This window comes from Leucopleurus acutus, assembly GCF_964270905.1.
Source record: "Leucopleurus acutus genome assembly, chromosome: 6".
Lineage (NCBI taxonomy): Eukaryota > Metazoa > Chordata > Mammalia > Artiodactyla > Delphinidae > Leucopleurus > Leucopleurus acutus.
Genome location: NC_139149.1, coordinates 114,229,728 through 114,256,940, shown reverse-complemented (window position 1 = coordinate 114,256,940; position 27,213 = coordinate 114,229,728). Strand labels below are relative to the sequence as shown.

General features: G+C 48.0%; 1 protein-coding gene across 4 annotated transcripts in view; it reads right to left on the bottom strand.

The window, feature by feature from the left end:
• AGAP1 (ArfGAP with GTPase domain, ankyrin repeat and PH domain 1) overlaps nt 1-27,213 on the bottom strand; it is a 558,850-nt gene that overhangs the window by 137,745 nt on the left and 393,892 nt on the right. For 2 of the 4 annotated variants that reach the window (XM_082841396.1, XM_082841398.1), the window contains exon 12: nt 19,237-19,395. The exons of the other annotated variants lie outside the window; for them this stretch is intronic. In XM_082841396.1, the coding sequence (XP_082697522.1) occupies nt 19,237-19,395 (159 nt within the window). The remainder of the gene's footprint in view (nt 1-19,236; nt 19,396-27,213) is intronic. 4 annotated transcript variants of the gene reach the window in all.

The window sequence follows — 27,213 nt, the reverse complement described above, 5'->3', positions numbered from 1 at the left end:
AATCAAATGGTAATTTGCAAAGTCATAGAAATAATATCTTCTCAACATTTAAAATGATACTTGAAAAACTTCTTGTTCTATGTCATCTCACTACTGTCTCCTAAACCGTGGGACAGGAGGTTTGATTGTGGTTCCCAAGCCTTTGTTGATGCTGGGTGGCACGCCAGTGAGAGATGGTATCAGGTGCCTCAAACGTCGGGCCGCTTGAAAGAGAGGCCCCACAAGTCTCAGAAACTCTATTCCTTTCCGTCACACCTGGGCCCTAACAATCGCCCCAGTCAGTGGATTGGAGGCTCCTGCGTGGGACTCCCTCCCACCTTGAGCCACTAAGCCCACGGCGGAGCTTTGAAGGGTTGGGTTCCATTGGTAATCCCCCCTCAGCGGTCTTGCACAGAAAGCCCTGGAGCTGGAGCAGGGCAACTGGCAACCACTGGGGACCAAAGGTGACAAAGCTCCCCACTTGGACGAGCATGACCTTGACGACATATTCAGAGAGCGTTTGCACGTGCGCACACAGACACCAGCCCACAAATAACTACCCAGCGCCCGCTCTGTGGGAAGCACTGTTTTAGGTCCTGGGAAAATAGCCGGACGATACTATGTGTTTAAAAAAACAGATCCAATTAACGCTGCAAAAACCAAACACATCCAATTGTAATTCTATACTGCATGTGTGGATGCAAGAGACACTCAGAATACATTTACCTAAATCTGCATTGTGAGCTGCCTCGGTCACCTGTTTCACACCTATACACCCTTCTAACAGAATAAACATTTTTCATAAAAATACGGGACAACAACTCCATAGGTAAATGCGAGGATTTGTCCTATGAAAATCTTTTTTGGAAAAGTGTGAGACGATTTCTTTAACTGCCACCGAAAAGAGAATATTTCTCTTGCCTGCTGTTTTAGAATTTTGCTAACGTGCTGCTGATGACTAATGACTGTGCTACACATTAGATTCCAAGGCTGGGGTTAACCTCTAACTTCCTCTGCCTGAACACTAGATGTATTCAACTCACTCATGTCTCCAACTAGTGGCAGCTGAGGGCTGGGGCTGAATTCATTTGAATAAAGAACTTGAGACATTCAGGTCGTCTGTACTTTGAATTCTGGAATCAGTCTCGTGTGGTATTAAGAAGATGAGGCCAATGACCTTTCACTTCTGATTACACTGTTAAAACAACTGTTTTTAAAATACTGACCAGGTCACAAATACATATTAGGTAGGATGATAAAAGGTTCCCCAAGCCAGAGGGCAACTGAGCAGATCAGGTGGGCTGTTTTGTTTCCACGCCAAACCTGTAGTTAAGATTTCTCCTTCTTTTGAAGGAGCCTGAGTGAGAGCTTCCTACATTTGGCAAGTTCTACATTCTGATGGTGCCAAAACTGCCCAGTCCATGCAGGGAGTGGCAGGCTGGCACGGTGCCATGCAGCTGAAGCCCAAGATTCTGATCACCTAGGTTACAAGGATACTGCTGACTCTGTACTGGAAGAAAATGAGTAACTCTCATGGACAGTACCCATGAGGAACAAAGGCTGCGCACATGGTACTCAGATGAGCCACCTTGACTAGGGTGACAGTCACCCTGCTTTGCCTGGTACAATCCCTGGTTATGCCTGTTTCCCAGAATAATTAGTAACATATGGTCACCACAACCTTAACCCCACTCTGCCATCATTTCTGAAAATGACAAAAAGAACAAAGTTCAAAGGAAATCTGATAATTATGATTATTAAGCTTTGGGCAAGTAAGGTTTCCTGAAAGTCGAAAAGCCCCTCTAAAATCCTACCCTAGGACTTCCCTGGTGGCGCAGTGGTTGAGAGTCCGCCTGCCGATGCAGGGGACGCAGGTTCGTGCCCCGGTCCGGGAAGATCCCACATGCCGCGGAGCGGCTGGGCTTATGAGCCATGGCCGCCAAGCCTGCGTGTCCGGAGCCTGTGCTCCGCAACGGGAGAGGCCACAGCAGTGAGAGGCCCGCGTACCGCAAACAAAACAAAACAAAACAAAACAAAAACCTACCCTACATTTTTGTGTTCTTTGCTATTGAATCTCATGATGATTTCATGTCAATCTCAAAAAACCAAAACAACAAACAAACAAAAAACACGCCTGGGACTTGTAAATGCTGGAGAAGTTTGTTATGTGACAGATAATCATCTTAACTCGCCAGAAAATCTGTCGAATATTATACTTGGGATAGTTGTCCCTACCAATAACCCCATGGATGAAGATACCATGAATAATATCTCCATTCAAAACCACAGACCAAAAATCATTTCATTTCTGAAGTGGTGTTTAAAGTACAGCCTTTTTCAGCAGTTTAATAATACTGGCCCTTTTCCAATGGTTTAATAATATTGTGGCCAAATGAGTGACTCTTATTTTGTCTTTTCCACAAAAATGAGAAATCGGAGTGTAACCTCTAAAATTAACGACGGTGTTTGAAAACTAAGATTAAATTACTTCTGACAAAAAGCGATGAATAATTTAGCCTTCACTCCAGAACATTCTTTTTAAAAAAGAACTGACTTCATTTGTACTCCTCTAATTTTGTCCTTTTAACTTCTAGCGCTGTCTTGGAATTTGGGCTTTGTCCTGGCAAAAGTGAAATAAAACGCAATAAAATACAATAAAAAAGAAAGTGTCTGGAGATCCTGTGTTGGATCTGCTTTGAGTTCAAAGCATTTTCCTTATCGTGGCTAAAAATTTTGTCAATATAGTTCAATCAGATACTGGGGTGGATCTTTGGGGAAATTGCTGTAAAGTAAAATGAGAGATAAGATTGTGTTCCCAAACATAATAACTGACATTTTCCTCTTCTTCCTTAAGCAGAAGCCCAGCCCCCCTGTGGCCGGCACCAGGGTCGGGGAAGGATGCGGCGCCCCGGCCGAGGAGTGGAATCTGTCGCCTGCTATCCATCCAAGGACCGCTCATCCCCATTCTTCCCACTGCTGCCTCTTGTCCCCCGGGGTGAGGTTAGAAGCAGTGACGCCCCACCAGCCTCCCCAAGCAGGACGAGGCCTCCTTGCTGCCTCCACGGTGCCCCTGCCCCCGTTCCTCAGGAATACATGTCTTTGCCTCTTCTCCCCTCCGCCCCTGCAGAAGGTTTCCGTCCGTCCATAATTTTCTCTCGAGCACACTCTCGCCAACTGTCCCCGCCCACACCGCCGGTGATGCGCTACAGCACAGCCAAGGCTGGGACCGGGCGGCCTCTCCAGCTCTTCACTGGGATTCTGTCACTTGCGAGGGTGGAGGAAACTCCGGGAATCCGAGGAGGGAGGGATTTTAGGGTCCCCTGAGCACAAGACTGGAAAGGCCATCTAGGTCCACTGGGGCTATAACCCCACGGTCGCCCCGTTTCCCGCAGCCTCAGACTGCAGCGCAGATGCGTCCCGACCCTGAGCGGCTTTAACTAGCCATCACCTCACCCTCCATATCCCAGCAGCGAAGGGCTCTTGGGAGCAGTTTTGTTGCTGTTTTTAGTATCTTCTCTGATTTCCTGGCTCTGGCTCAAAAAAGGAAAAAATAGGCGTTACGTATTTTCTTCCATGAAATTCAAGTTCGTTTTCTAATCCTGGATCTCAGGACACTTTTTCACAGGTGAAGGCATCTCTTCTGTGTTTTCCAGAGGAACCGAGTCTGACCTTTAGAACTACAGTTGTCCGAGTTCCCAGAACATCCCGCAGGCCGCGGGGTGCATCTAGGGGGTGGGGTGCAGCATGGCTGGGCTCGCTCGGTTCTGCCAGGGTGTTTAGGTAGCTAGGACAGCTCAACGTGTTTCTGCCCTTATTTCATGAGGGTCAGTGGAAAATGGAGAAAAGAAGATGTTGATATTCGTGAAAAGAGCTCGGCACTTATAAGCTTTATGTGCAAGATGGGCACAAGAATGGATTCAGGAGGCGCACTCCAAGTGGCAAATCTATAGCCTTGGATACTCAGGGGGTTTGAGCAGATCTGTTCTATTGTGAAGAAAGAGAACACAATGATGACATGGAGACACGGTGCAGAAAACTAGGCTGGGATGAGGCATAATTAGGAATTGCACAGTATCTTCTAGCTCTTTCGAAAAGCACAGCCCTGCCACCACTCTCTTCCAAAGTGTTACAGCCATTGTCCTTACAAATTCAACTTTTTTTTGGCCATGCCGTGGCGGCTCGCAGGATCTTAGTTCCCTGACCGGCGATCGAACCCATGCCCCCTGCCAACGGAAGTGCGGAGTCCTAACCACTGGACTACCAGGGAATTCCCACAAATTCAACTTTAATACATAAAAGAAAATCAGTAACAAAATTGTATACTTAAGTATCTGACTGTATCTGACTTCACATCTGTAAAGTCTCAGGAAGAAGCCTATTTGTTCAAGCCGTGCTTGTGTGGGCAGGAGACGGGGCCGGGCAGGACCGGGGGCCGGGCAGGACCGGGATTCAGAGCCTTGTTCTAGGTCCACGCAGATGAGAACATTCACTGACTATTAAACATTGCAATTTGCTCAATGCAACGAAATGAAATGCAATGAAACTGTGATTCATCCTCTACCATGGACGCTTCATGTATGTGAATAATTCCACTTACTGCCGGTACAACGTCTGCTTTCCGGGACACAGGACAGGCCCCGCGCAGCTTCCCGATGACTCTACCCAGTTGCTCTGAATTGAATTGGGTCTCCTGGTATCTCTGTAACTGTCTCCCCTGTGTGGCAAGTGGCAGAATGGGGGCAGGGACTCAGGCATCCTGACTTTGGTCTCTGTTTGCCCCACCAAGTCCCAGCTCCCCTTCTGCTCCCTGCCCCCAAAGCCTCAAATGCCCCCCGCCACCTGCTCTCCTCTTCTTGGCCTTGCCAATGCCAGTCAAGGACCACGCTTTTCTGATCAATTAAAGTTGCAAACTGAATTAAGTTTGCTACTAACGAAGTGCAAGTGGAAATTCTCAAATGTTCATGGCTTCATTTGTGTTTTTTCTAACTACAGAATTCATATTTGAAATAACTTTAAAAAATTTTTACATAAATAATAGGTATTCATTTCTGAAAGCTCAAAAGAGAACAAGGGAAAAACAGTTAAGATCTCGTATAACTCCCTCACCCCGCACTCTTTCCACCCAGGAGCCCTTTACACACACCCTGCCCGGCCCATCGACGCATAAAACACGTGACCCTGCCAGCTGTGTGACCTGGGGCCAGTTATTCAGACTCTCTAAGACTCAGTTTTCTCATTTAAAATGAGGATAAGAGCACTGCCACACAGAACTGTAACAGGTTTAATAAGCAATGTGTCTAAAGCACTGATCCAGGGCTACTGCAGGGCGGACAGCATCAGTACATTACATAAGCCCGAGGGAAAGCTCACTGGGCACCCCGTTCTCAGCCCCGGGAACAGAGAGGTGAACTGGATGGAGTCCTCGCCCTTAAGAAGCGTACATTCTAGTGGGGAAGATGACAGATGATGAAATCAACGTGTGAATTACAAAGGTTGGAAGGGGAGCGTGGTATGGAGGCAGTAAAGCGGGGAAGAGGGCTGTGGGCAATTTTAAGCTGGGAGACACAGAGGCCTCACGGACAAGGTGGTATCTGATGGGACATGAGGGCAGGGAGGCCATGTGCGCCTGGGGAGAGGTTCCCCAGCTCGGCACGGGACCAGGCCCCAGAGTGGGTGGGACCACACGAGGGTGACGCTGAAGCCGGTTCACAGCGCGGTGACACCTATCGTTTACATGAACATCCTTCCAAGTTATTACACGGAAGGCAACATTTTCAGGGCTACGTGGCATCCCTTTGTGGGGCTTTACTGTAATTCATTTAACCAGTCCTCTGCTGCTCGTCACAGAGATGGTTTCCTATGCCTGAACTATTTTCAGATAGAGTAGAGAAACTTAACACATCTATAATTAAAGCCAGTTACGATGTAATCCAACTTTTGGAAATAAGTAAGAACACAGACATATGCACTGGAAGGGGACACATCCCCCAAACTAAAAGCTTAGGGTAGGAGTTTTTTTGTTTTAACAGCAAAAAGCTTCTCTGCTTTTTTAATTTTTCTAAAATGTAACGTTTTATAATTAGGGAAAATGTAAAGTTATTATCGCAAAAAATGAAAGAAGGGATAAGGCAGTTAACCCACTTGCTAGAAGGAGGAAGAAAGGCTTCCTAGAGTAGGCTGAAGTATGCATAACTGACACCAATGGGATCCTCTGTGTTTTAGCCCCATGACGGACGGATGTCACATTCACTGACTGGTGGCACTTTTTACATAAGTACGTCTATCATCCAGGCTTCTAGAAATCAAAGAATTTTAAAAGTGAAAAACAGAGCATAATGAACACAGTGCTAAGGGAAAAAAATGAATATTGTTTGAAAGGACAAATAATTTCTTAAAAAAAAATTAACTGTCCAGGCACTTGTATTCACGTGATTTGATGGCTAACACTTTGGTTTACAGTTTTGCCAGCGCCCTGGGAAGACAGATGTGAATAAAAACCGGGTGCTGGGGCTTCCCTGGTGGTGCAGTGGTTGAGAGTCCGCCTGCCGATGCAGGGGACACGGGTTCGTGCTCCGGTCCGGGAAGATCCCACACGCCGCGTAGCAGCTGGGCCCGTGAGCCATGGCCGCTGAGCCTGCGCACCCGGAGCCTGTGCTCCGCAACGGAAGAGGCCACAGCGGTGAGAGGCCCGCGTACCGCAAAAATAAATAAATAAATAAATAAAATTAAATAAATAAAAACCAGGTGCTGGTTCAGGCTAACCCGAACCGTGACTGCTTCAGACGGTATCATAGGATGATAATTTTTCCAGAATGGGTGGCCCGGATGGATGCTGCTGGCTTACGAATCTCATCTGGGGGCCTGAACTGCATGTCTTGCTGGCGCTACCCCTGCCTTCTGATTGATGGGGGCCTGACGGGCCCCCAGACTTCAATTTCCCTCTGCGCCCTCAGCATAAAGGCATCTTCGAAGGGAGACGGTGAGGTGGTGCTTCTGGGACATTTTGACATAGAAGGAAAACAGCTCTCAGACAGAGGATCTCTGAGGGCTGTTTCGGGGAGTGGACATGCTTATTTCACTTTCTGCATCAGTGCAAAGCTTGATATGAAATGAACCAAGAGCCAACAGCTGGTTGCAAGGCGAGTTTCCCAATCTTGTAAAATTAAGCTTAAAATTCCGAAGTACATTTTTCTGTTTTCTAATTACATGATACATAGAAAACACTTCCAAAGTAGCAACGCTTTATAATTTCAGAGTTCAGCTAGGGACTATATGCTTATAAACACTCTGAAGTATAGAATGCCCATGTGAAAAGGTAACTGGTATATGGTTGTGATCTTGGCTAAATGCTGCAGAGAGCAACTCTCACGTCAGAGCTGAGATCCTGAACTGCAACCAAGATGGAGAGATCAGGTGTGGGAACTGTGTAATGTATTTATCAATAATGTCAAGCTCCCCAATACTATATTTTAAATTCAATTATAATTATTTCCTTGTAAATAAGTACACATTTTAAGAGATTCTGACGCAGACAAACATTTCCCTGCAAATGTAGTAAGATTTTAAAAATCCCACTGCAGAAATAATGTAGCAATTAAAATAGCATTTATAACAAAATATGTTTAAAATGTTTCTTCCTATAAAAGAGTAAAATTTTAAGTCATTTAAAATAACCATCTGTTTCCTCATGACATAAAATTTTTAGTATCATGTAATTAATATTAATATCACTTTCTGTTAATAACCTTATCTGTCAGATAATAAAGCAAAGATGTAAGGAAAGATATACTCATTGAAAGAAGTTTAAGAATGTAAAACCAAAGTAATGTACAAGTACTAAAGGAGTAAATACACAGAGGGTTTGATGATGACCCTGATCTGTACAAAGCTACCTGTCAGCCGTATCTATCAATCATCTCTCACCCTACCTACCTACCTGCTTACCTACCTACCTACCTACCTATCTTATCCATCCATCCATCCATCCATCCAGCCAGCCAGCCAGCCATCCAGCCACCCACCCCACCCACCCCGATCTATCTCCCTATTTTTATCTCTATCTATCTATCTATCATCTATTACCCTATCTACCTACCTAATCTTATCTGTCCATTGGTCCATCCATCCATCCATCCACCCACAATCTCTCTCTATCCCTATCTATCTTTATCTATCTATGTCTATTAACTATCTATCTATCATCTATCCACCTACCTATCTCCTTCTAACCATATTACAACCAATTGTATTTTTATAACCACTCCTCTGCTACATTTACTTCCACTTCTTTCTTCCTTATCAGTATCTAAAAAATTTTAAGCCCTTTAGGTCTTTCCCTCTTTGTATGCATTTGTAAATAACAGGAAGCAAGGGAAGGATGGCAAGAGATCTGACCAAACTTTATTCTAATAACTGAAAAAGTCACCAGGGAGACAGCATCACTGAAGTTTCTTAAGCTATTTGATTCCTAGGTTGAGGACTTGAGCAAAGCAGAGGAATAAAAAATGAATATTTTCCTGGCCCCAAAGTGGTATAAAATCACGAGAAAAAGTCCTATATTGCTTAAAAATATACAGTGTTATAAAATCAGATGGTTTAATGTTGCAAATACAAAAGCTCAGAAAGTTTTCTTTCCAGTTGGAAAATGGCATTATATACATTTGACAAATCTTTTTATGCTACTCCACCTCTAAGTCGTTGGATGCGGCGCAGTAAATGATGCTTTCTATCTGTTAAAAAAATTACCCTAAAATTGAAAGTTTGCAACTAAAACTGCTGGGACCAAAAAACCACCAAACAAAAAAACTAAGTAACTGTAAAATTTTAGACTTCTGTATTTTAGGAAGCTGTAACAATTTATGTTAATAACACGTTGTTGCACTGAGACCAATGAGAAATGATGTTACTAAAAATACCAGTGGGATGGGAAATGCAAGTTTCAGCGACAACTCTACTGGAGACTTCTAGACTTCCAGGAGAATCAGGGGTTGCTGGGCTTGGATTACCTCCTTCTCTCCTAACCCACCTCTGCCTCGTCTTTCTACACCAGATGATAACCCATGCTGACTCAGGAGTTGGCTTGTAAAAGTCACAATCACTGCTCCCTGAAAGTCATGAGGGGTGCACTTGACTGCCCAGACTCAAGTCCAGACCTTTTGTGGATCCCTTCTCTAATCACCCTTCCTACCTTCATGCCTTGTCTCCAGCTAAGTTCCTTCATTACCCACGCCACAAAGCTCCCCAGACACATGCCCTTCCCAGCCTTCACACACACTCTTCCCTTCTCTGTCATCAGAGAAGCTGAGAGAAGAGAGAGTTTCCAGCACGATGGAGCGGTCACTGGGCTCCCCATCGCTAAGAAGCAGATGGCGACGGGAACCATGCTGTATCTGGGGTGGACAGCGTGGGTGGCCAGGCACTGGATGAGAGCAGTGTCCGGGCAGTGCGGGGAGGGAGGACAGATCGGGACGGATCAAAGAGAAGGCACCTGGTGAGTAGCTGGAGACACTGAGTGTAGACAGGAGTCCCAGGAGGGTATATGGAGAAGAAGGCTGAGAAGGGGCTGGAAGGGCAGAGGGCCACGGAGCCAGGATGGGAGATGCCGGAGCAGGCCTGTCTGCTGAACAGAGGGACCCAACGTCCGGGAGAATCTGACGGTCCAGGAAGCAGACAGGGTAACTGCAGAGGCAGAGTCCTTTGGAAGTGAGAGGTGATGGGTCCAGAGGTGGAAGGAGCAACACTTCACAAGGGCAGGGACCATGCCCCCCAGTCCCCTGGCCAGCAGGAAGCAGCACAGAGGCTGCAGCTCCAGGTGCAGCTGGGGCGTGGGGTTGGGAAGATGAGTATGCGCCTTCCCCTATTTCACTGGTGAGACTTAAAGAGGGTCATCAGGTGAGGGAAAAGGGAAAGATTCAAGAGGAAAATTTTTGAAAGAGTCATTTTGAAAAACTATGCTCTATCATATTACTTTACGCTACTTTGTGTCAAAATTGTCCCAATTCCTGTGCTATACGGTAGGTCCTTATTAGTTATCCATTTTATATATAGTAGTGTGTATACTACCCAATACTCTGTAATGACCTATATGGGAAAACAATTTAAAAAAGAGTGGATATATGTATAACTGATTCACTTTGCTGTACAGCAGAAAGTAACACAACACTGCACATCAACTAGACTTCAATAAAGGTTAAAAAAAAAAATTGTCGGGCTTCCCTGGTGGCGCAGTGGTTGAGAGTCTGCCTGCCGATGCAGGGGACACGGGTTCGTGCCCCGGTCCGGGAAGATCCCACATGCCGCGGAGCGGCTGGGCCCGTGAGCCACAACTACGGAGCCTGCGCGTCCGGAGCCTGTGCTCCGCAACGGGAGGGGCCACAACAGTGACAGGCCCGCGTACCGCAAAAAAAAAAAAAAAAAAAAATTGTCACAATTCTTTCCTGTAACTTTGACCCACTGTTCCGAGTTCAATTCCCTGGACGTACACAGGGTAAGGCTCCTATCTGTTACCTTGACCGCCATTCGCACGTAGTGTTCAACCCCGACCCCAGCTCCAGAAGAGTGGATCTCAATCCCAGCTGCACCTTACAAGCCCCCTGGGAACATCTGGTGCGCAGGCTCCACCCCAGGGCCAAAGAAGCCCATCTCCAGCCCTTGGCCCCAGGAGCTAGTACTTTTGAAAAGCACCCTCCAGAGCAGGACCAGGGACGCCCCTGCCCCAGAGGCCCCTCCCACCTCCCAATTCCTCCATCCCTCTCTCTGACATGGGTTCCAGAGCCTTCTCTACATCCCCATCCACTGCTGTGAACAATCCCCATTTGCCAGTGTCCTTCTGGAAATGTGGTCCCACAAGAGAGACGCCTCCTTCTCTTAGGGCAGAGGAAGTCTCGACGGCATTTCGGCAGATGAGCTACACCCAGGTCAGCCTCGTCGAGGCAGGGTTCCCCATTCTACGTGTGCACGGTTGGCTGGCTGAATCTGAATGCAGGATGTTTATCTTAGTTTCACTTTGTTAGCCCCGACCCATTCTGTGGTCTCTGAATAGGGAGGATGCTGAGATGACGCCCGCCAATGTGTCGTCCGCGCGTCCTCAACACGGGCCGATGGTCAAGGCCACCCCGGGTCTCCCTCAGGCAGGCAGAGTTCTTGGGGCAGCTGAGCGTGGTGGTGCAAAGTACAGCACAGTGGAGGCTGAGACACAGCCTGAGACGGAATCCAGCCTTGGCCACCGGCCTACTGCTACCTCTGTTTCCTCATCTCAAATGGGGATGGCACTAGCCCGCCTCTCCGGGTCCTCGTGCCTGACAGGCAGGGAGTGCTGGATGGATGTCATGTGACATCATCACTGGTAGTAGCAGCAGAACTGCCATGGGGCTGGTACAACCCCCGCCTTCTGCCTTGGGGGACCGTCTGGGAAGCTGAGTTGAAAGTCTCGCTGCGGGCAAGGCACTGCTTGGGTTGGCTGTAGTCATTCTCTCAAGAAAGGAAACAGCCTCCCTTTTCTTTGGGAAGGATTATCATTTAATTCACGGTGGAGCACAGTGACGGTGGCTGCTAGGGTCCATAAAACCCAAGTCTTCATTGTTCAGACCAGGGTTTCTGGACCTCGGCGCTACTGACTTTGGACCAGATGGTCCTCTGTCGTGCGGAGCTGCCCTGTGCACTGCAGGGCGTTCACAAGCTTCTCTGGCTTCACCCACTCGATTCCAGTAGGAAACCCCTCCAACCCCCTCAACTGTGACAACCTAAACTATCTCCAGACACTGCCACATGTCCCCAGGGGAGGGACACACAAAATCACCCCTGGGTGAGAACCACTGGTCTAGATGAAGATACCGAGGGCCAGAGAGACCAAAAGATATGGTCCAGGTACCGTAGCAACTGGCAACGGTATCCTGCTCTAACATCTGTTTAAAATGATTTCTAGACATTTGCCAGGCAGCAAGAGAATTGCTGGCCTGCAGGTATGCAATCTCCTGCTCCCGGTCTGATATGGGGGCAGCGTTTCCCCTAGTCAGCACCTGCTGCTAGAAATAGCTGTTAGGAAGGAACTGAGGAGGCAAAGTACAAAGTAACAACGTTCTGATTGGGAGGAAAAAAATACACCTTTTACCCCCTGCGGCCAGATACCCTAGGAAGCTTCTGCTTTCTCCTCGGTCCCATGCAGAGAAAGGGAAGCAGGTTCTGCCTGCAGAAGGGAACTGGGGTCATCCCTTTAATTAGGCCGACGAGCCTGGTGGGGGGAACAGACCGCAGCGGCCGAGACCGGGCGTGCCCAGCTTTGAGATGAGAGCCCACAGGTCCTTCAATACTGAGCTTAGCTGAAGGTTGATGACAACCCCCAGGGAATGGTTTCTGAATGCCAGCCAAGATTTGGGAGAAACAGATGAGAAAGGCAAAGTGCAGCAGAAGTGAGAGAAGGGAAAATGTCTACCTTCCCTTAAAAAGCAAGCTCTATGAAAAGATAAACAATTTTTGTGATACGTTGTTTTACTACTAAGAATTCATTTCTCCTTTAAAAAAAATAACAGAGAGGAAAACTATAAGCTTTGGAATCAGAAAGACCTGGGTTTGAATTCTGGCTATTAAGAGTGTGGTCTTAAGATTCTCGACCTTTTGGAACCTCACTTATGAAACAGGGATAATGATTCTCAGGAAATGGGCATTAGATGTCAAGCTCCTGACACAGAGACGCAGCTGTACAAATTCAGACTCTACGTAAGATGGCCAAACAGGCACATGAAAAGATGCTCAACATCGCTAATTATTAGAGAAATGCAAATCAAAACTACAACGAGGTATTAACCCACACCAGTCAGAATGCCCATCATCAAAAAATCTACAAACAATAAATGCTGGAGAGGGTGTGGAGAAAAGGGAACCCTCCTCCACTGATGGTGGGAATGTAAATTGGTGCAGCCACTATGGGGAACAGTATGGAGATTCCTTAAAAAAACTAAAAATACAGCTACCGTATGATCCTGCAATCCCACTCCTGGGCATATATCCAGAGAAAACTCTCATTTGAAAAGATAAATGCACCCCCAATGTTCATAGCAGCACTATTTACAATAGCCAAGACATGGAAGCAACCTAAATGTCCATTGACAGATGAATGGATAAAGATGTGGTATACATATAAATGGAATATTACTCAGTTACAAAAAGAATGAAATAATACCATTTGCAAAAACGTGGATGGACCTAGAAAATATCATACTAAGTGAAGTAAGTCAGATAAAGACAAATATCGTATGATATAACTTACAGGTGGAATCCGCAAAAACGCTACGGCTGAATTTATTTAGAAAACAGACAGACTCACAGACATAGGAAACAAACTCATGGTTACCAAAGGGGAAACGGGGTATAAATTAGGAATTTGGGATTAATAGATACATACTACTGTACATAAAATAGGTAGCCAACAAGGACCTACTGTATAGCACAGGAAACTACATTCAGTATCTCATAATAACCTATAATGGAGAACAATCCAAAAAAGAATAGATATATATGTATAACTGAATCACTCTGCTGTACACCTGAAACTAACACAATATTGTAAATCAACTATACTTGAATTAAAAAGGAAAAAAAAAAAAGTGAGCTGTAGTGTCACACTACCGCCACCTGCTGGTCACATGATAAAATTGTTAGCATAGAATCCAAGAAGAGGGGAAAAAAAGTGCTCAAGCTGTAAAAATTAAAATTAATGTACTGACAGTAAACCTTCCCAGAACCCAAAGTTACGGCATGCTCTCTGTAATCTCAAATGCAGGGCTGCCTGCCCCTCCTGGGGCTGGCTCTATGAGAAAGGAGAAACCAAAGGAAGTGCAGGACACAACGACAAGAGTTGAAACCTGTGTTTCTAACTTCTACCATTAAAACAAGCCTTGTAAAAAATGTCCATGATGACAAAAAATATTTAAAAGTTAGCAAAAATGCAAGCGCTTCAGATTCAAGATTGGCTGTCTAATAACCATAGATTCTGGTGGGAAGATGTGTGGTTAGATGGTTAGAAGGAAATGGGCACACACACACCTTCCATGTGGAGGAGTGAAAGATGGGTATGGTTTTTATACTTGGGGCTGACAAGGCTGGACGGTGGCCTGGTGGAGGCAGGTGGAAGTGAAATGTTCAAGAGTCATCTGAAGCAGTGCAGTACTGCCGGTGATGGGCAGCCAGGGTGGCAGAAGATTAACTCTTGGAATGAAGCAATCAGAGATGGGGTGGAGCCATCAGAACAACCTGACAGTCAAGAGGGGCGGGGAGTTTGGCTGCCACGGCAATGGCCACCACTGAGACCCTCGGCCCACAGCTGGCAGTGACAGGAGATGGTGTGGCAGGCTGCCAGGCTTGCCGAGACACGCAGGACCCCTCGCAGACGGATGCACAGGGTTCACGGCATTGGCTCGGGCCCTCAGCACAGGTGGGATGCACCCGAAAATGCATTTTGCCTCGGAGCAAGATATGACAACTAAGTATACTACAAATGACCCCCCCGGGGGTCCCCTGCCACCCACAGTCATGCTAACTCTTGGCTAGCACTTCTAGAGAAAATTACCTATAGAGAAATGCTTAATCAAAAAAAAAAAAAAATCACAGGCTCCCAATGAAATTGCAGAGAATTCTCAGCCAATAGTTGTTGCAGAGATAATTGTTCTGAATCTATCAATAAAGCTGAGCTGCCCCTTCATTGACTGCAAACACCAATTTCTTTCACCCAGGATTATAAGTTGGTGTTCACAGGCTCACTCCTGCCATTACCGTGATAAACAGTTGAAACCACAACAGGGTCTGACATGTAGATCAATTCTGGGTCCATAAAGAATCTACACAAGAGGTTCCAGGACAGGAATTTACAGCCACCAGTTTTTATTCTCTCTTGCTGCAAAAATTACTTCTGTCAAACACTTAGGAGAGTGAGGAAAAATGTAAAAAAATGAATTTTTCATGTACTACCGGAACAGCCTTTTTCAACGCAGAAGCTCAAGATGAATATGTTTCTGCATTTAAAAAATTACGCTGAGCAGCCTGTGGTGCTTAGCTGGAGTGGGACCCAAGCCTCTGTGCTGCAAGCCGGCAGACAGCAATCTGAAACCCTGAGCTGAGCTGTCTGCATTTCCTCTAAGGGCAGATGCGGGTCTCACGTTAGCAATGCCAAATTATATTAGACATCTAATTTTAAACCTCAGGTACTTAAATGTAAAACCTTACAGCAGTAATAGTCATAAAGCAGTGGGGCATTGCATTTCACAGAATGGATTCTTCTTTCTTCCCCCCTTAATTTAACCAGAACCTCCTGTTTTGTAGTTTCACACACCACAAAGTCATCTATCTAATTAGGAGTTGCTCACAGCTGCTTAAAAGACAGAAACCCCCAGGGTACCTGTGCGTCTAAAGGGGAAGACTTTACAGAGTTCTCTGGAGCCAAAGTCTTAATTTAGTGTGGACAAGGGGGCAGGGAAAAATGGAACCCCAACGTCATGTATTATCATGTACAATAAAAATGTGGGACAATGGGAAGGCATATTCACCAACACATGGTCATTTGGATTCAAAAGCTGCTTACTTCTCCCTGTCCCTGCTGCTAGCACAGGGTAAGCTTTTTTATGACCCTGACATCCAAACCAGAGACTGGGGTGAGGGAGAGAAAATGATTAAAAAAAAAAAAAGAGGGTGGAGTTTGTATTTCACTGCGACGTAAAGAGAAAAAGCATGACAGAGAGCTCTTAATCATTGTTTGTTTCTTTTGTGGTTATTTTCCAAGCATGGCAGGGAACGTGGATGCCCAAGTTGAGGTCTTGAAATCCATTCATAAATGTGTTTTCTTGAAGTCAGCCGTCAGATCCTGTGCCCTGATTTTACTAACAACTGCTTGGCGTCTGGCAGGATGGTACTAACGGGAGGGAAGCCAGGACGTTACTCTGGCCGCAGGCAGACAGGGCTACTCCACAGGCAGGTGGACCCGAGTGGCCCAGGATTCTTGACGACGTGCACTCTGACCCAGGAAGTCTTGCTGGAGCCTGGGACTCTGCATTTCTAGGCAACTCCCAGGGGCTGTCAGATACCAGTCAGTCTGTGGGCCACACTCAGAAGAAGGATTTCGAGCAATGGCTCTCAAACTTCAGCATGCAGCATCATTCCGTGGAGGGTTTGCTGGCACAGAGGTTGCTGGGCCCCACCCCTGAGTTTCAGATTCAGTGGGTCTGGGATGGGACTTACGAATCTGCATTTCTAACCAGTTCCCAGGGGATGCTGCCGCCACAGGTCTGGGAAGCATATCTTGAGAAGCGCTGACATAGACTCTAAGGCCTAGAATCAGGCCACCTGGGTTCACATCCCAGCCCTACCAGGACGTGACTCTGGACAAGCAGTATTGAACCCTTCTGTACCAGAGTCTCCCCACCTGGAAAATGGAGCTAAGAGCAGTATCCACTCCACGGGGATCAAATGCCCTCAATAAATATTAGCTCTCGTTATCATTACTAGTGTTTCTCTTTTCAATCATATCTTGGGTGTGACATACCAGCCATCCTTCGAAAATACAGGTGTCAAGGAAGATGCCTGAGAAACTATAGGAATCTTACTTCTGTACAACATTCCGTTTTCTCTCTGGATCTTTGCTATTTAAAATGTCAGCTGTAAGCCTTAAAATAAGATGCTAATTGATTGTGCGATTCTGACCCGTTAATACTCATCTCTCTTCTTCCTCTCTGTCCTCATTTTCCTGTATCCCAACTAATACCTTGCACTTCCTTGTGGCCCCTCGACTGTTCCATGTTGCCCTTTCCTCCTCTTCAAGTCTCTGTCCAAACTGCCTCCATGTTTAGAACAACTTCCTCCTGTGGTTTTGCACACACACAATCCATCTGGTTCTTGAAACGCTGCTCAAGTTTCAGTCTCTTTGGGAAGTTTTCCTTGATTAACTCTCTCCATCCTTAAACTACCTGCACAATTTCACCCCGGGCTTTCTCCATCCACATCCCGCAGTAGGCTCGTACCAGGGCACAGACTGGTTTCTCATCTCCTGTGTTCACGGTTCAAGCTCTGGGGCATCAGGACGCCTAGCTAGTCTAGTCTTTCACAAACACACAATGTGATAGAACAATGGACACCCGGGGCGTTGGCAGGTGAGAAATCGATTTGTAAATTTAAAAACAGCGTTCACCCGTAGGCAACCTCAGTCATACAGGTACTTTATAAATATGCCCGTACGGACCAATACGATCACCTTCCGTGGGAAGAGGCTTCTCAGCAAGTCAAGGGTCTGGCACTCACGGAGTCCCGATGTGACGGTGTGGAGGTGCCTTGGCATACACACATGACCAGATGCAAAGAGCTCTCGGGTAGAGGGCAAGTTAGCTAGGGAGTCTTTATCAAAGAGATAATTATGCGAATGGAATATCCCTAAAGTGTGGATTTTAGGTTAATAGGCTGCTTCCAATGCTTTTTCTGGAGGAATATTCTGAGTGTGGGGGGAGGCAAAGACTTGGGGTGAGGATCTTGCTTAGGAACTTGTTCTTCTATCCCCTCCCCAAATATAACTCCTACGGCGCATAAGGAACAGAACCTAGAGACCGCGGCCCTAATCAGGCTGTGGTGGTGACTCAGCAGTTCTCACTCACAAGAGGAAAGCTTTAGGAAGGGTGCTGCCGGGCAAAGCAGTGTGTGCACCAGGCCGGGAAGAGCCAGCTGATGACTCCTGCCCCCCTCAAACGTGGGAGCGCACCTTCTCAGAGGGTGCCGGAATGAACCCACTCAGACAGTGAGGGTAATGCTCGTCGAAAAACGGCTGCATTTCCAAGTACTTGATGATGCAATTAAGCATGTGAACTGCTTGCCCCCCTAAAAAAAAGTAACCATGGCAACCACAGCAGATGCTCAGTGACAGAAGCCACAGATGGACACTGCCCTACATACCTACTGACCACGCAAGGGAGAGACGAACACACCCATTTAAGATTAGAACACAGAGGCTTGCAGAGGCAAGGCCGCCTGTCAAGGCCACCTGCTCGGCAGGTCGGGGCCTCTGCCTGGAGCACCGACGTGTCTGCTGAGAAGGCCCGCACCAGGCCTGCCGGGGCACCTGATGACTATGAACGCACAGCTGTCGCGTTACAAGGGAATAAACTGTACACGGTTAATTTATAATGACTTTAGCCTCTTCACTGAGCGTCTTAAGGTGCTGTCATGATTTCAGACGAAAGGTGGAAAGCCCAGTCCCTGAAGAGGCTGGAGGCAGACGTTCGTTCTCTACCGAAGCATCCTGTTTTGTCTGAGGAAGGAGCCGGGAGCGTGCTGGGCACAGGGCAATGCCGTCCGTGCGCCCCAGGCCCGTGCCGCTGTGGCACCCGCTGGAGCTGCCTTTCAAGACCTCACTCCTCCTCCTTGGTTTGGAGATGCCTTTTCTTTAAGGCCTCTGCTCGGCGGTGTCTGATGGAGGAGCATGGAGTAACTAGAAATAAGATGATGTTTATCCAAAGCACACGTCCTGCTGCAGCAGCTCTGGGTCTACAGGGAAGACCTGATGCTGAATCTTTTAATTAGGACAAATTATGCTAACATTACTCTAAAACCCTGTCTGAGAGATGACACACTACAGTGGGAATTCCTTTAAATACCGGTGAACAGGTGATAGACAAAAATGCCACAGGCAGAGCATGTTGTGGTAAAGTGCAGCCTCAACGCCGCGTAATTCACGCACTCACACATTTGTCAAGATAGTTTCCAGCGTGCACATCTGTTTCCCTAGAAGCTGCCCACACTTTAAAAAAAAAAAAAAAAAGGCAAGAGGGAAGACTCTCCAAAACTTAGATGATATACCAGGAATCTTGGAAAACGGATAAGGAGAATGAATTGTGTGTTTTCCTTTGATGCAAAAACACCGCAAAGCCTAACCACATAAAATGCACACTAATGATGGAAAGTGTAGGCCACCTCATGTAGGGAAGTGTGGTCAGGGGCATACCACCTGCAGTCGGGTCTCAGCCCTGCCTGCGGTCTCAGTTTCCAAATCTTTCAAGTGGGGACGAACATCTACTGCTCCCTGCACCAAAGAAGGTCACGAGATGCTGTGGGTGAGATAGCCGATCAAGGATAAAGTGCTCCACGGGCGGAAGGCGGGCCAGGCATCGTCGACAGGGTGGCCGCCCTCAGAGCGGAGCTCAGAGAGCTCGGGGCGTCACGTCCAGCCCCTGGCTTACAACCGAGGACCGCGAGGTGGCCGCAGGTCCGTGGGGCTGTGCCCTCTCTTACCACTGCTGATGGCTGAGTTTGCAATGACCGTAGCCTCGCTCCACTGGTCGGCACTGGAGACAGAGTAGGACCGTTGCTGCATGCCGTCCGGTCGGCTGTTGAAGGAGCCCAGGCTGACGCCGCTCGCCATCTGAGACCCAGGCGCACTAGTGACATTCCCTAGGAATAAACAAGTCAGGTGAACACCAGCGCGCACTGCACACCCGAACCGGCACGAGTTAGTCTAGGGGCTTACACGCCTGCACACCGTGGACCTGACACCGAGAGCAGCCGGCGTCCCGATACAGGGCAAGTGGAAGCATCACATGAAACAATGTTCCGGAGGAAAATAGGGTGAAGCAGGTCTTACGGTGCCTGACAAAGGAACCCGATGCTTCCGATGGCTACACCCACCACAGTCCAAGACAGAGATGCACACCACCACCGCCGCCATCTCCACACGGAGTAGCGGTGAAGACAAAAGACCCACTTTTGGGAAAAGCGATATTCCTGGCAGGCCAGCGAGCCGGGCACTGAGGAGCCCTGCTGCATCCACACATCAATGGAAATGAAATGATCACCAGTCGAGGGTCAACTGTCTGATGCCGGAGGATTACTTTCGCGGGGAAGCTATACTTTATGATCAACACAAATGGAAGTTGCCAGATGCGACATCGCTGGAAACGCAGACTCTTAAACCAGGTAAGTTTACTCTTAACCTTGAGAAGACCGCGCAGAGGAAAAGTAACCTTAGCAACTTTACAGCACGCACACAGACTGCGAAGGACAATGGTTCCGTCGCACCCGTAATGATTTGAATCAGTTGCTCAACATCAAAATGAATTAGCATCTATCTGGTCACCCCAATTCTAGACTCAAAAACATAATTAAGTGCCTTTCTCCAAAGCTCAGCCAATCATACCTTGCTGCCAGTCAGTTCGTTTGTTAGATCTGTAGGCAGATCTTCAAAGGTATTAGGTTTCTTTTCTTAAACGTTCCTCCCATTGTTTTAGTTTGGAACCAATTAAGTTCAAAATTGTTTTCATAGAAGGTTTTCATAGCACAAGATTTTAAATACACAGACCAATTACCAGAATTACCCGTGGAGCTTTTTAAAAATAGAGGCTTCAAGAAATTCAAATTTCGATTCAGGAGGTCGGGGGATAGAGCTTGAGGGGATACGCATTTTCAAAGGGACTTCGGTAGGAGGTAGGAACCATTTTCAAAGGGACTTCGGTGATTCTGGTGAGCAGCCAGAGGTAGGAACCAGGGCTCCGCCACAAACACGGTCCTCACTGTGATCGCACAGAGCATCCGGAAGTGACAAAATCATCAGTGAAACACAAACGTGAGCAAATAGGACAAACGAGCGGTTAACGAACAGGAAGGATTTTGCTTTGAAAAATATATTTCTACCTTAAAAAATGATTTTACGCTGTTGTGGGAACTGGGTACATTCTGAATGTCGTAAAAGTAAGTATTCCTAGGCAGGTTTACCGGATTCCAGAAAAAAAGCCCAAAGTACCACCTAAGAAAGGAAGAATGGGAGCCCATATATCTTCCCAAGTGCGGGCCTCATAGCAGAAGCAGCTGCACCGCCTGGGAGCGAATTCGAAAGGCAGGCTCCCTGGCCTCACCCCCGCCCCTGCTTTTATTATTATTATTTTGTTGGCGGTACGCGGGCCTCTCACTGTTGTGGCCTCTCCCGCCGCGGAGCACAGGCTCCGGACGCGCAGGCTCAGCGGCCACGGCTCACGGGCCCAGCCGCTCCGCGGCATGTGGGATCTTCCCGGACTGGGGCACGAACCCGTGTCCCCTGCATCGGCAGGCAGACTCTCAACCACTGCGCCACCAGGGACGCCCGCCCCTGCTTTTTAATAAGAGCCCCAGGTGACATGTGCACACGTAAAAATATGAGTGGGCCTGCAGGAGAGCTCTGATTGATTTAAAAACCAAACACTTAAACCAAAAATAACCATGGACACGAAACAAAAACTACAACGAAAGCTCTTCCCTGCCGCGGACACTGAGATCGACGATGCTCCCGCGAAGGGCACCCGCCCTGGCTCCTCTGCTGAGCTGCAGAGGGTCTTGAGCCAGTTTCCCGTCTCCCTCCCAACTCTGATGTTCTGATTTTAGGACCTGTCCGAGCCCTAAAAACGTGGAAACTCGTGCATCCTGAGTGGCAGCGTCAGCCAGAGCTGGCGCCCGCTCTAGCGCCGGTCCTCAGCAGCCTGGGTAGCAGGGCCAGGTGCGTAGCATCTCACAGGTACAGAGTAGCCAAGCCTCAGAGAGGCAGCGCTAAGGGACACACCACACGCTCCTCCGGGTTTTCTCCACGTGTCATCCATCATTTAGGGTGCCCTGGAGCTGTCTTCTGGGTGCGCTTCTCCTCGGCCAGATCCCTGTACAACAGGGCACTGTTGTACAGCCGGACGGCATATGCCCAGCAGCGGAGCAGGCGTACCTGTCGGGCAGCGTGGCAGGGTCTCCTCCTGACCCTGTGCTGACACCCGCGTCTGCCACCACCTTCTCCCCACACCTTCTATGCCCTGCTCCCTTCTGAGGAGGGCACCTGTTGGGTTACCTCTGGCTCCCAGCTGGGCTGAACGAGGGGGAGGCACAGGAGTGTGAAGTGGGGATGTGCACCCCTGGCCCCCCTCCCTGAGCGGGCGCCCTGGGCCACCCCCGCCCTCCTTTCCCTTCGGGTCCGTGGTGGTCCTGGTGCCACTCTGCCAGCCCTGGTGCCTGTACTACCTCCCGGCTTCTCTCTGCCCACACCTCTGTCCCTTTGCAAAGAAACCCTTCTGAGCAGGAGGGTGTGGGCCTCTGCCTTCCCTTCCCTGTGGACTCTGGTCCCACACGCCCACCATTTAAGAGGGGTTCACAACTCCTCCTGAGGCTCTGAGGCCCATTCCACTTTCACCACGTGAATTCATAAAAACGCTAACATTAAGGGACTTCCCTGGTGGCACAGGGGTTAAGAATCCACCTGCCAATGCAGGGGACAGGGGTTCAAGCCCTGGCCCGGGAAGATCCCACATGCCGCAGAGAGACTAAGCCTGTGCACCACAACTACTGAGCCCACGTGCCACAACTGAGCCCGCGTGCCACAACTACTGAGCCCGTGTGCCACAACTACTGAGCCCGTGAGCCACAACTACTGAGCCCACGTGCCACAACTACTGAGCCTGTGCGCCTAGAGCCCGTGCTCTGCAACAAGAGAAGCCACCGCAATGAGAAGCACACATACTGCAACGAAGAGTAGCCCCTGCTCGCCGCAACTAGAGAAAGCCCACGCGCAGCAACAGAGACCCAATGCAGCCAAAAATAAGTAAGTACATAAATAAATAGATAAAAACTAATTGAATAAAAAAAGAGCTTTATTTTAAAAAAAAGCTAACATTTTTATGGTGGGTGGAAGGAAAAGGAAGTGATGGAAAGAGAATAGGAGAAAAAGTACAATGAGAAGCTGCATGCGGGCTGTGACCCCACTCTGAGCCGGGCCCCCCGAGCCCGTGCTGCCCACGGGGACACCTACTGTTTGGTGCGCACGTCAGGGGCATGATTCCTTCCTCCCTTCAGCGCTCATCTGTACCCCTGACAAGTCGTTATCAAGGATGGGATTTGTCCACAAAACCTCATTTCATACCACCTGTAGGCACACAAGGCAAAACACCCGAAAAACCAAAAATAAATTCACCATCCATCCGCCTTTGGGCAGATGAGTCCAGCAGTGCCCCTTCCCTTGTTCACTCTGTCTGGGGTGTGGCTCCGAGGACGACCAGCCCCAGACCCTCCTGACATACTGCAGTCAAAAGGCGGAGAGGATTATCTTAGTGCGTCCAGCACTGACTACTTGGTGCCAAAGTCCAGGAATAAGTAGCCACAGGCACTCAGGACAGCCAAGTCCATCTGAGCTCTGGGTCAGGGACGCAGGAAACATTCCAACAGAGACATTGGATAAAGAGGTAGTCTTAGGATGACAAGTTCTTCATCTGAAGGCTAAACGTCTACCAGGGAAGGAGTAGATTCCTTAAAATGTACGAGCTAATGAAAAACTATGTGATGCTGACCATACAATCTGGTTTTTAAACTTCCAGCTGTTCGTCGAATGGAATTTTCAGCACATTAAGTTGCTGGTGGATCCACTCTGGGGTTTAGCTCCTGAGGGGGCCCCCAAGGAACCAAACTGAGATCTCTGGGGTAAAGAAACTCCTGTCAAGCCTGTGTGGTCCTGGTGTCTGATTGCAGAATCCGTACGAAACCCAAAACAGCTGCATGGAATCATTCCGAAAGCCCACCCTGAGGGCCTTCCAGCTGGCGAGGGTCTTCTTATCCCAACCACACCCAATTCCCCATTGTCAGACTAAACAGAGACACCACAACACCATGACTGAATTTTGACCAAATGAATGTGTGTACATGGACACGTGGTTATGGAAGTAAAACTTTAAAACAGGTCCATAATCTTGGGGCCTGGCATCTGGGTTGAGCTCATAGATGTGTTTTTGCTTAGGGGGAAATGATTTCTTTTTTAAGTAGAATTAAACTTGGGAGTGTGCATCTAAAAATCTGTGGTTTCTGGCAGTGTTTGAAAAATAAGAATATGTGGCAGCCATGGGCCTATGCTTATGCTCAGAAACAGTCAGTTGACTCCATGTCTTGAATCTGTCTGGGTTGTGTCTGAATCTACACGGCAAGAAGCCAGGGCCCACACCAGCTCTCCTACCCCCCCAAATTCACTCAATTACCTGCCTGCCTAGTTCCTGATCTTTGGTGACCACGAGTTACAAAATCTTCCAAAAATATACAGAGGCCGATTCTCATTTCAGAAGGAAAACATGTCTCATTTTCTCTCAAGAGAGTCAATCTCTTTTTTATACATGCCCATTCGCTTTAATTTCAGTTAAAATGTTTCTGAAAATCAAATAATAAAAGATCAACTAATTGTGACGTAAGGAAACAAAAAAAATTGTGAAGGGTAAGAAAGATCGTTTCTGCCCTAAATGTATATACTTTGGAGTTCCACAACAGGTGCTTGCCTGTAAATGTGAATGCATAAAGACACACGTTCCAACTCTGAAGCAAACCAGGGGTCCGCAGGCTTGGTCACGACGCTGTGAAAGTAGCCTTGCTGGCTTAGCGTGGCTCGTGACACATCTTGGCCCAAGCATGAGCAGTCTTGGGCCAGTGGCCATATTTTGAGGCCTTTCTACTTTGAGTAAATCCTTCAGTCAAAGCAACCAACTACCCTCCAACTGTTCCATGAATATCTTTAGTAACTGTACAGAGTTAAAATCTAATGATAGTATTTTATGTCACAATTTCTGATGCTTATTTTCAAATGCATGCACGCACACACACACCCAACAGAGGCTAGTGCATACGTTCATTTCTGTTCCTGAATGAACCTAACTAACTGGTCAAGTAATACTGACCCGTCCCTGCTTCTGCCCTACGTGTTAGCACTCAGGGAGTGTTCACCACTTTTGAAAACACCTCTAAGCATATAAGGAGATGCTAAGTTTCAAATCACCTTCTCTCCTCTCAGAGTACTCAAGGGTGACCTCTCTCATCGAATGGCAACTCATTTCACATTAATAAGTTATTAATTAAGGCTGTGGAGCTGGAGTTCTCACTTGTGACTTACCTGATTCCCTGAGAGCGAAGGGTCTTAAAATCAAGACCACCTGTGATCAAGTGATGCCTAAACACTGTTCTAAGGGCATCAGGGTCAGCCTGAAGTGAGGCAGAGGCCTCGGCGCCCGGTGATCAAGAGAAGAGCTGGGGATTTAAAGCCCAAATGGCCCACAACGATCCACAGAAACACCTCGCTCTGGGCGGGGCGGCTGCCGTGTTGATTAGCTAATCACCGCAGAGGCACACGGTCTGAGAGGAGCCCTGCCCGACCAGGGCTCTGGTGATGCCCAGGGGAGAAAGACTGCTTCCTCTCCCAGGCAGCTGACCACCTAAACCGTATCTGTTTGCTACAGAATTTCAAGAAAACAAGACAAGAGGCTGGGGTCTCTCCAACAGGGGGGACTCAGAAGAGGGCTGGAACTTGCTGTCTTTCAGGCACATCTGTGTTTCTCCAGAGAGAGGAGATTCCACAAGGCAGACTGGGACGTCCCCTCCCCTGGAGCACAGGGGGCAGGTCTGACAACTGGTTCTAGCTCGCTGAGCTCCGAGCAGACACAAGGCCTTAACAGGAGGCGGGTGGATGCTCACCTCCCCGAGATGCGCACCAGGGCTGTGCCTGCCTGTGGGGGTGAAGGGCACTTTTCATCTTTCCTTCCCTTCTCTCCCCTCATATCCCCGTCTTCCACCCTCCCTGGGCCTGAACTCTCCCAGGAGACCCCCTCCCGCTGGTAGACAGGTCCACCGGTCCCTCATGGCATGGCACAAGGGGGTGGCAACTTCTTGTTCTGATGATCTTCTCAGGAATGTCTGTGCAGTGAACAGACTTGGCTGATGGAGAGACCGTCTTCCTCCAGAGGAGGGCGGATTTGTGTGCTGTCGGGATGATAACGTCATGTTCCAGGGCAAAGGCTGGGCAGGCGTGCCTGTACCCCATTACACAAGACTGGGGTTTCCTAAGCTTGGGGTTCCTCTCCTGCAATATGATGCACTGTGTATGCTGGTGTCACCTGGCCCCGAGAGAACTGGTGCATGACACTGCTGGGACTCTGGCCACTGCTACTGCTGTGAGTAACGAGCTGTCATCTGTCCTGACCCAGGGGTCTCACCATCCAGGAAACAGGCAGGCTGGCTGAACTTGCAGGGAGGGTAAAATCGGACCCTGCACGGTCCCGGCCACCAGTTCTAACACCGACCTACTACTACCTTTCCTTGTCTCACTGCACGGAACCCCTGCTGTGCTGGGCACAATGTAGAAGACAGTCCCTAGACCAGCCACCGTCTGGTCCAGGAGAAGGTCTCAGACAAGCGCACAAGTGGCCAAAACGCAGGGCAAGGAACACAAGAGCCGTGAGAAGGTCAAAGAGGCCTGATATCATGCCTGCTGGAAGCTTCAGGAGAAACTTCATGGAACTCTGCAGATTTATTTTAGACTTCGGAATGGGCCCATCTCTGTAAATAATAATATGGAAAGAGGCGACACTACCTAACACTATCCCTCTGGATTAAAATCACACCAACATAAACAGATGAATGGATAAAGAAGATGTGGTGTACACACACACACACACACACACACACACACACACACACACACACACACACACAGAGGAATATTACTCAGCCATACAAAAGAATCACATTTTGCCATTTGCAGCAACATGGATGGACTTGGAGGTCACTATGCTAAGTGAAATAAGTCAGACAGAGAAAGACAAATGCTATATGATATCACTTAATGTGAGATCTAAAATATACAACAAATTAGTGAATACAACAAAAAAAGAAGCAGACACACAGATACAGAGAACGAAGTAGCTGTTACAGGGCTGTGCTGCCTGTGGAGAGGGGAGAGGGGAGTAAGTGGTACAAACTATTAGGAATAAAATACGCTACAAGGATATACTGTACAACATAGGGAATACAGCCAATATTTTATAGCAACTCTAAATGGAGTACAACCTGTAAGAATTGTGACTCACTACATTGTACACCTGTAACTTATATAATATTGTACAGCAACTATACTGTAATAAAAAAATTAAAAATAAAAAAAGGACAAAAAAATCATACAGACATGCAGAAACAACCCACCAGAACACATGTACAAGAATGTTCATGGCAGAATTATTGAGAATGGCTGAAACGTCCATCCACCCACCATGGGTACCTCACGGTAGACCACACCGATGAGAATGAATGGCCTCTGACGTGGGCCACAACAGGACAGACCACAGACAGCACGTGGATCCGAAGGAGACAAACACGAGGGCTCCGCCTGTCCTGGTCCCACACAACCGTACGAGGGGTCAGACGCAACAGGCAAAGCCCATCTACGGAGCGGGAAATGAGACGATG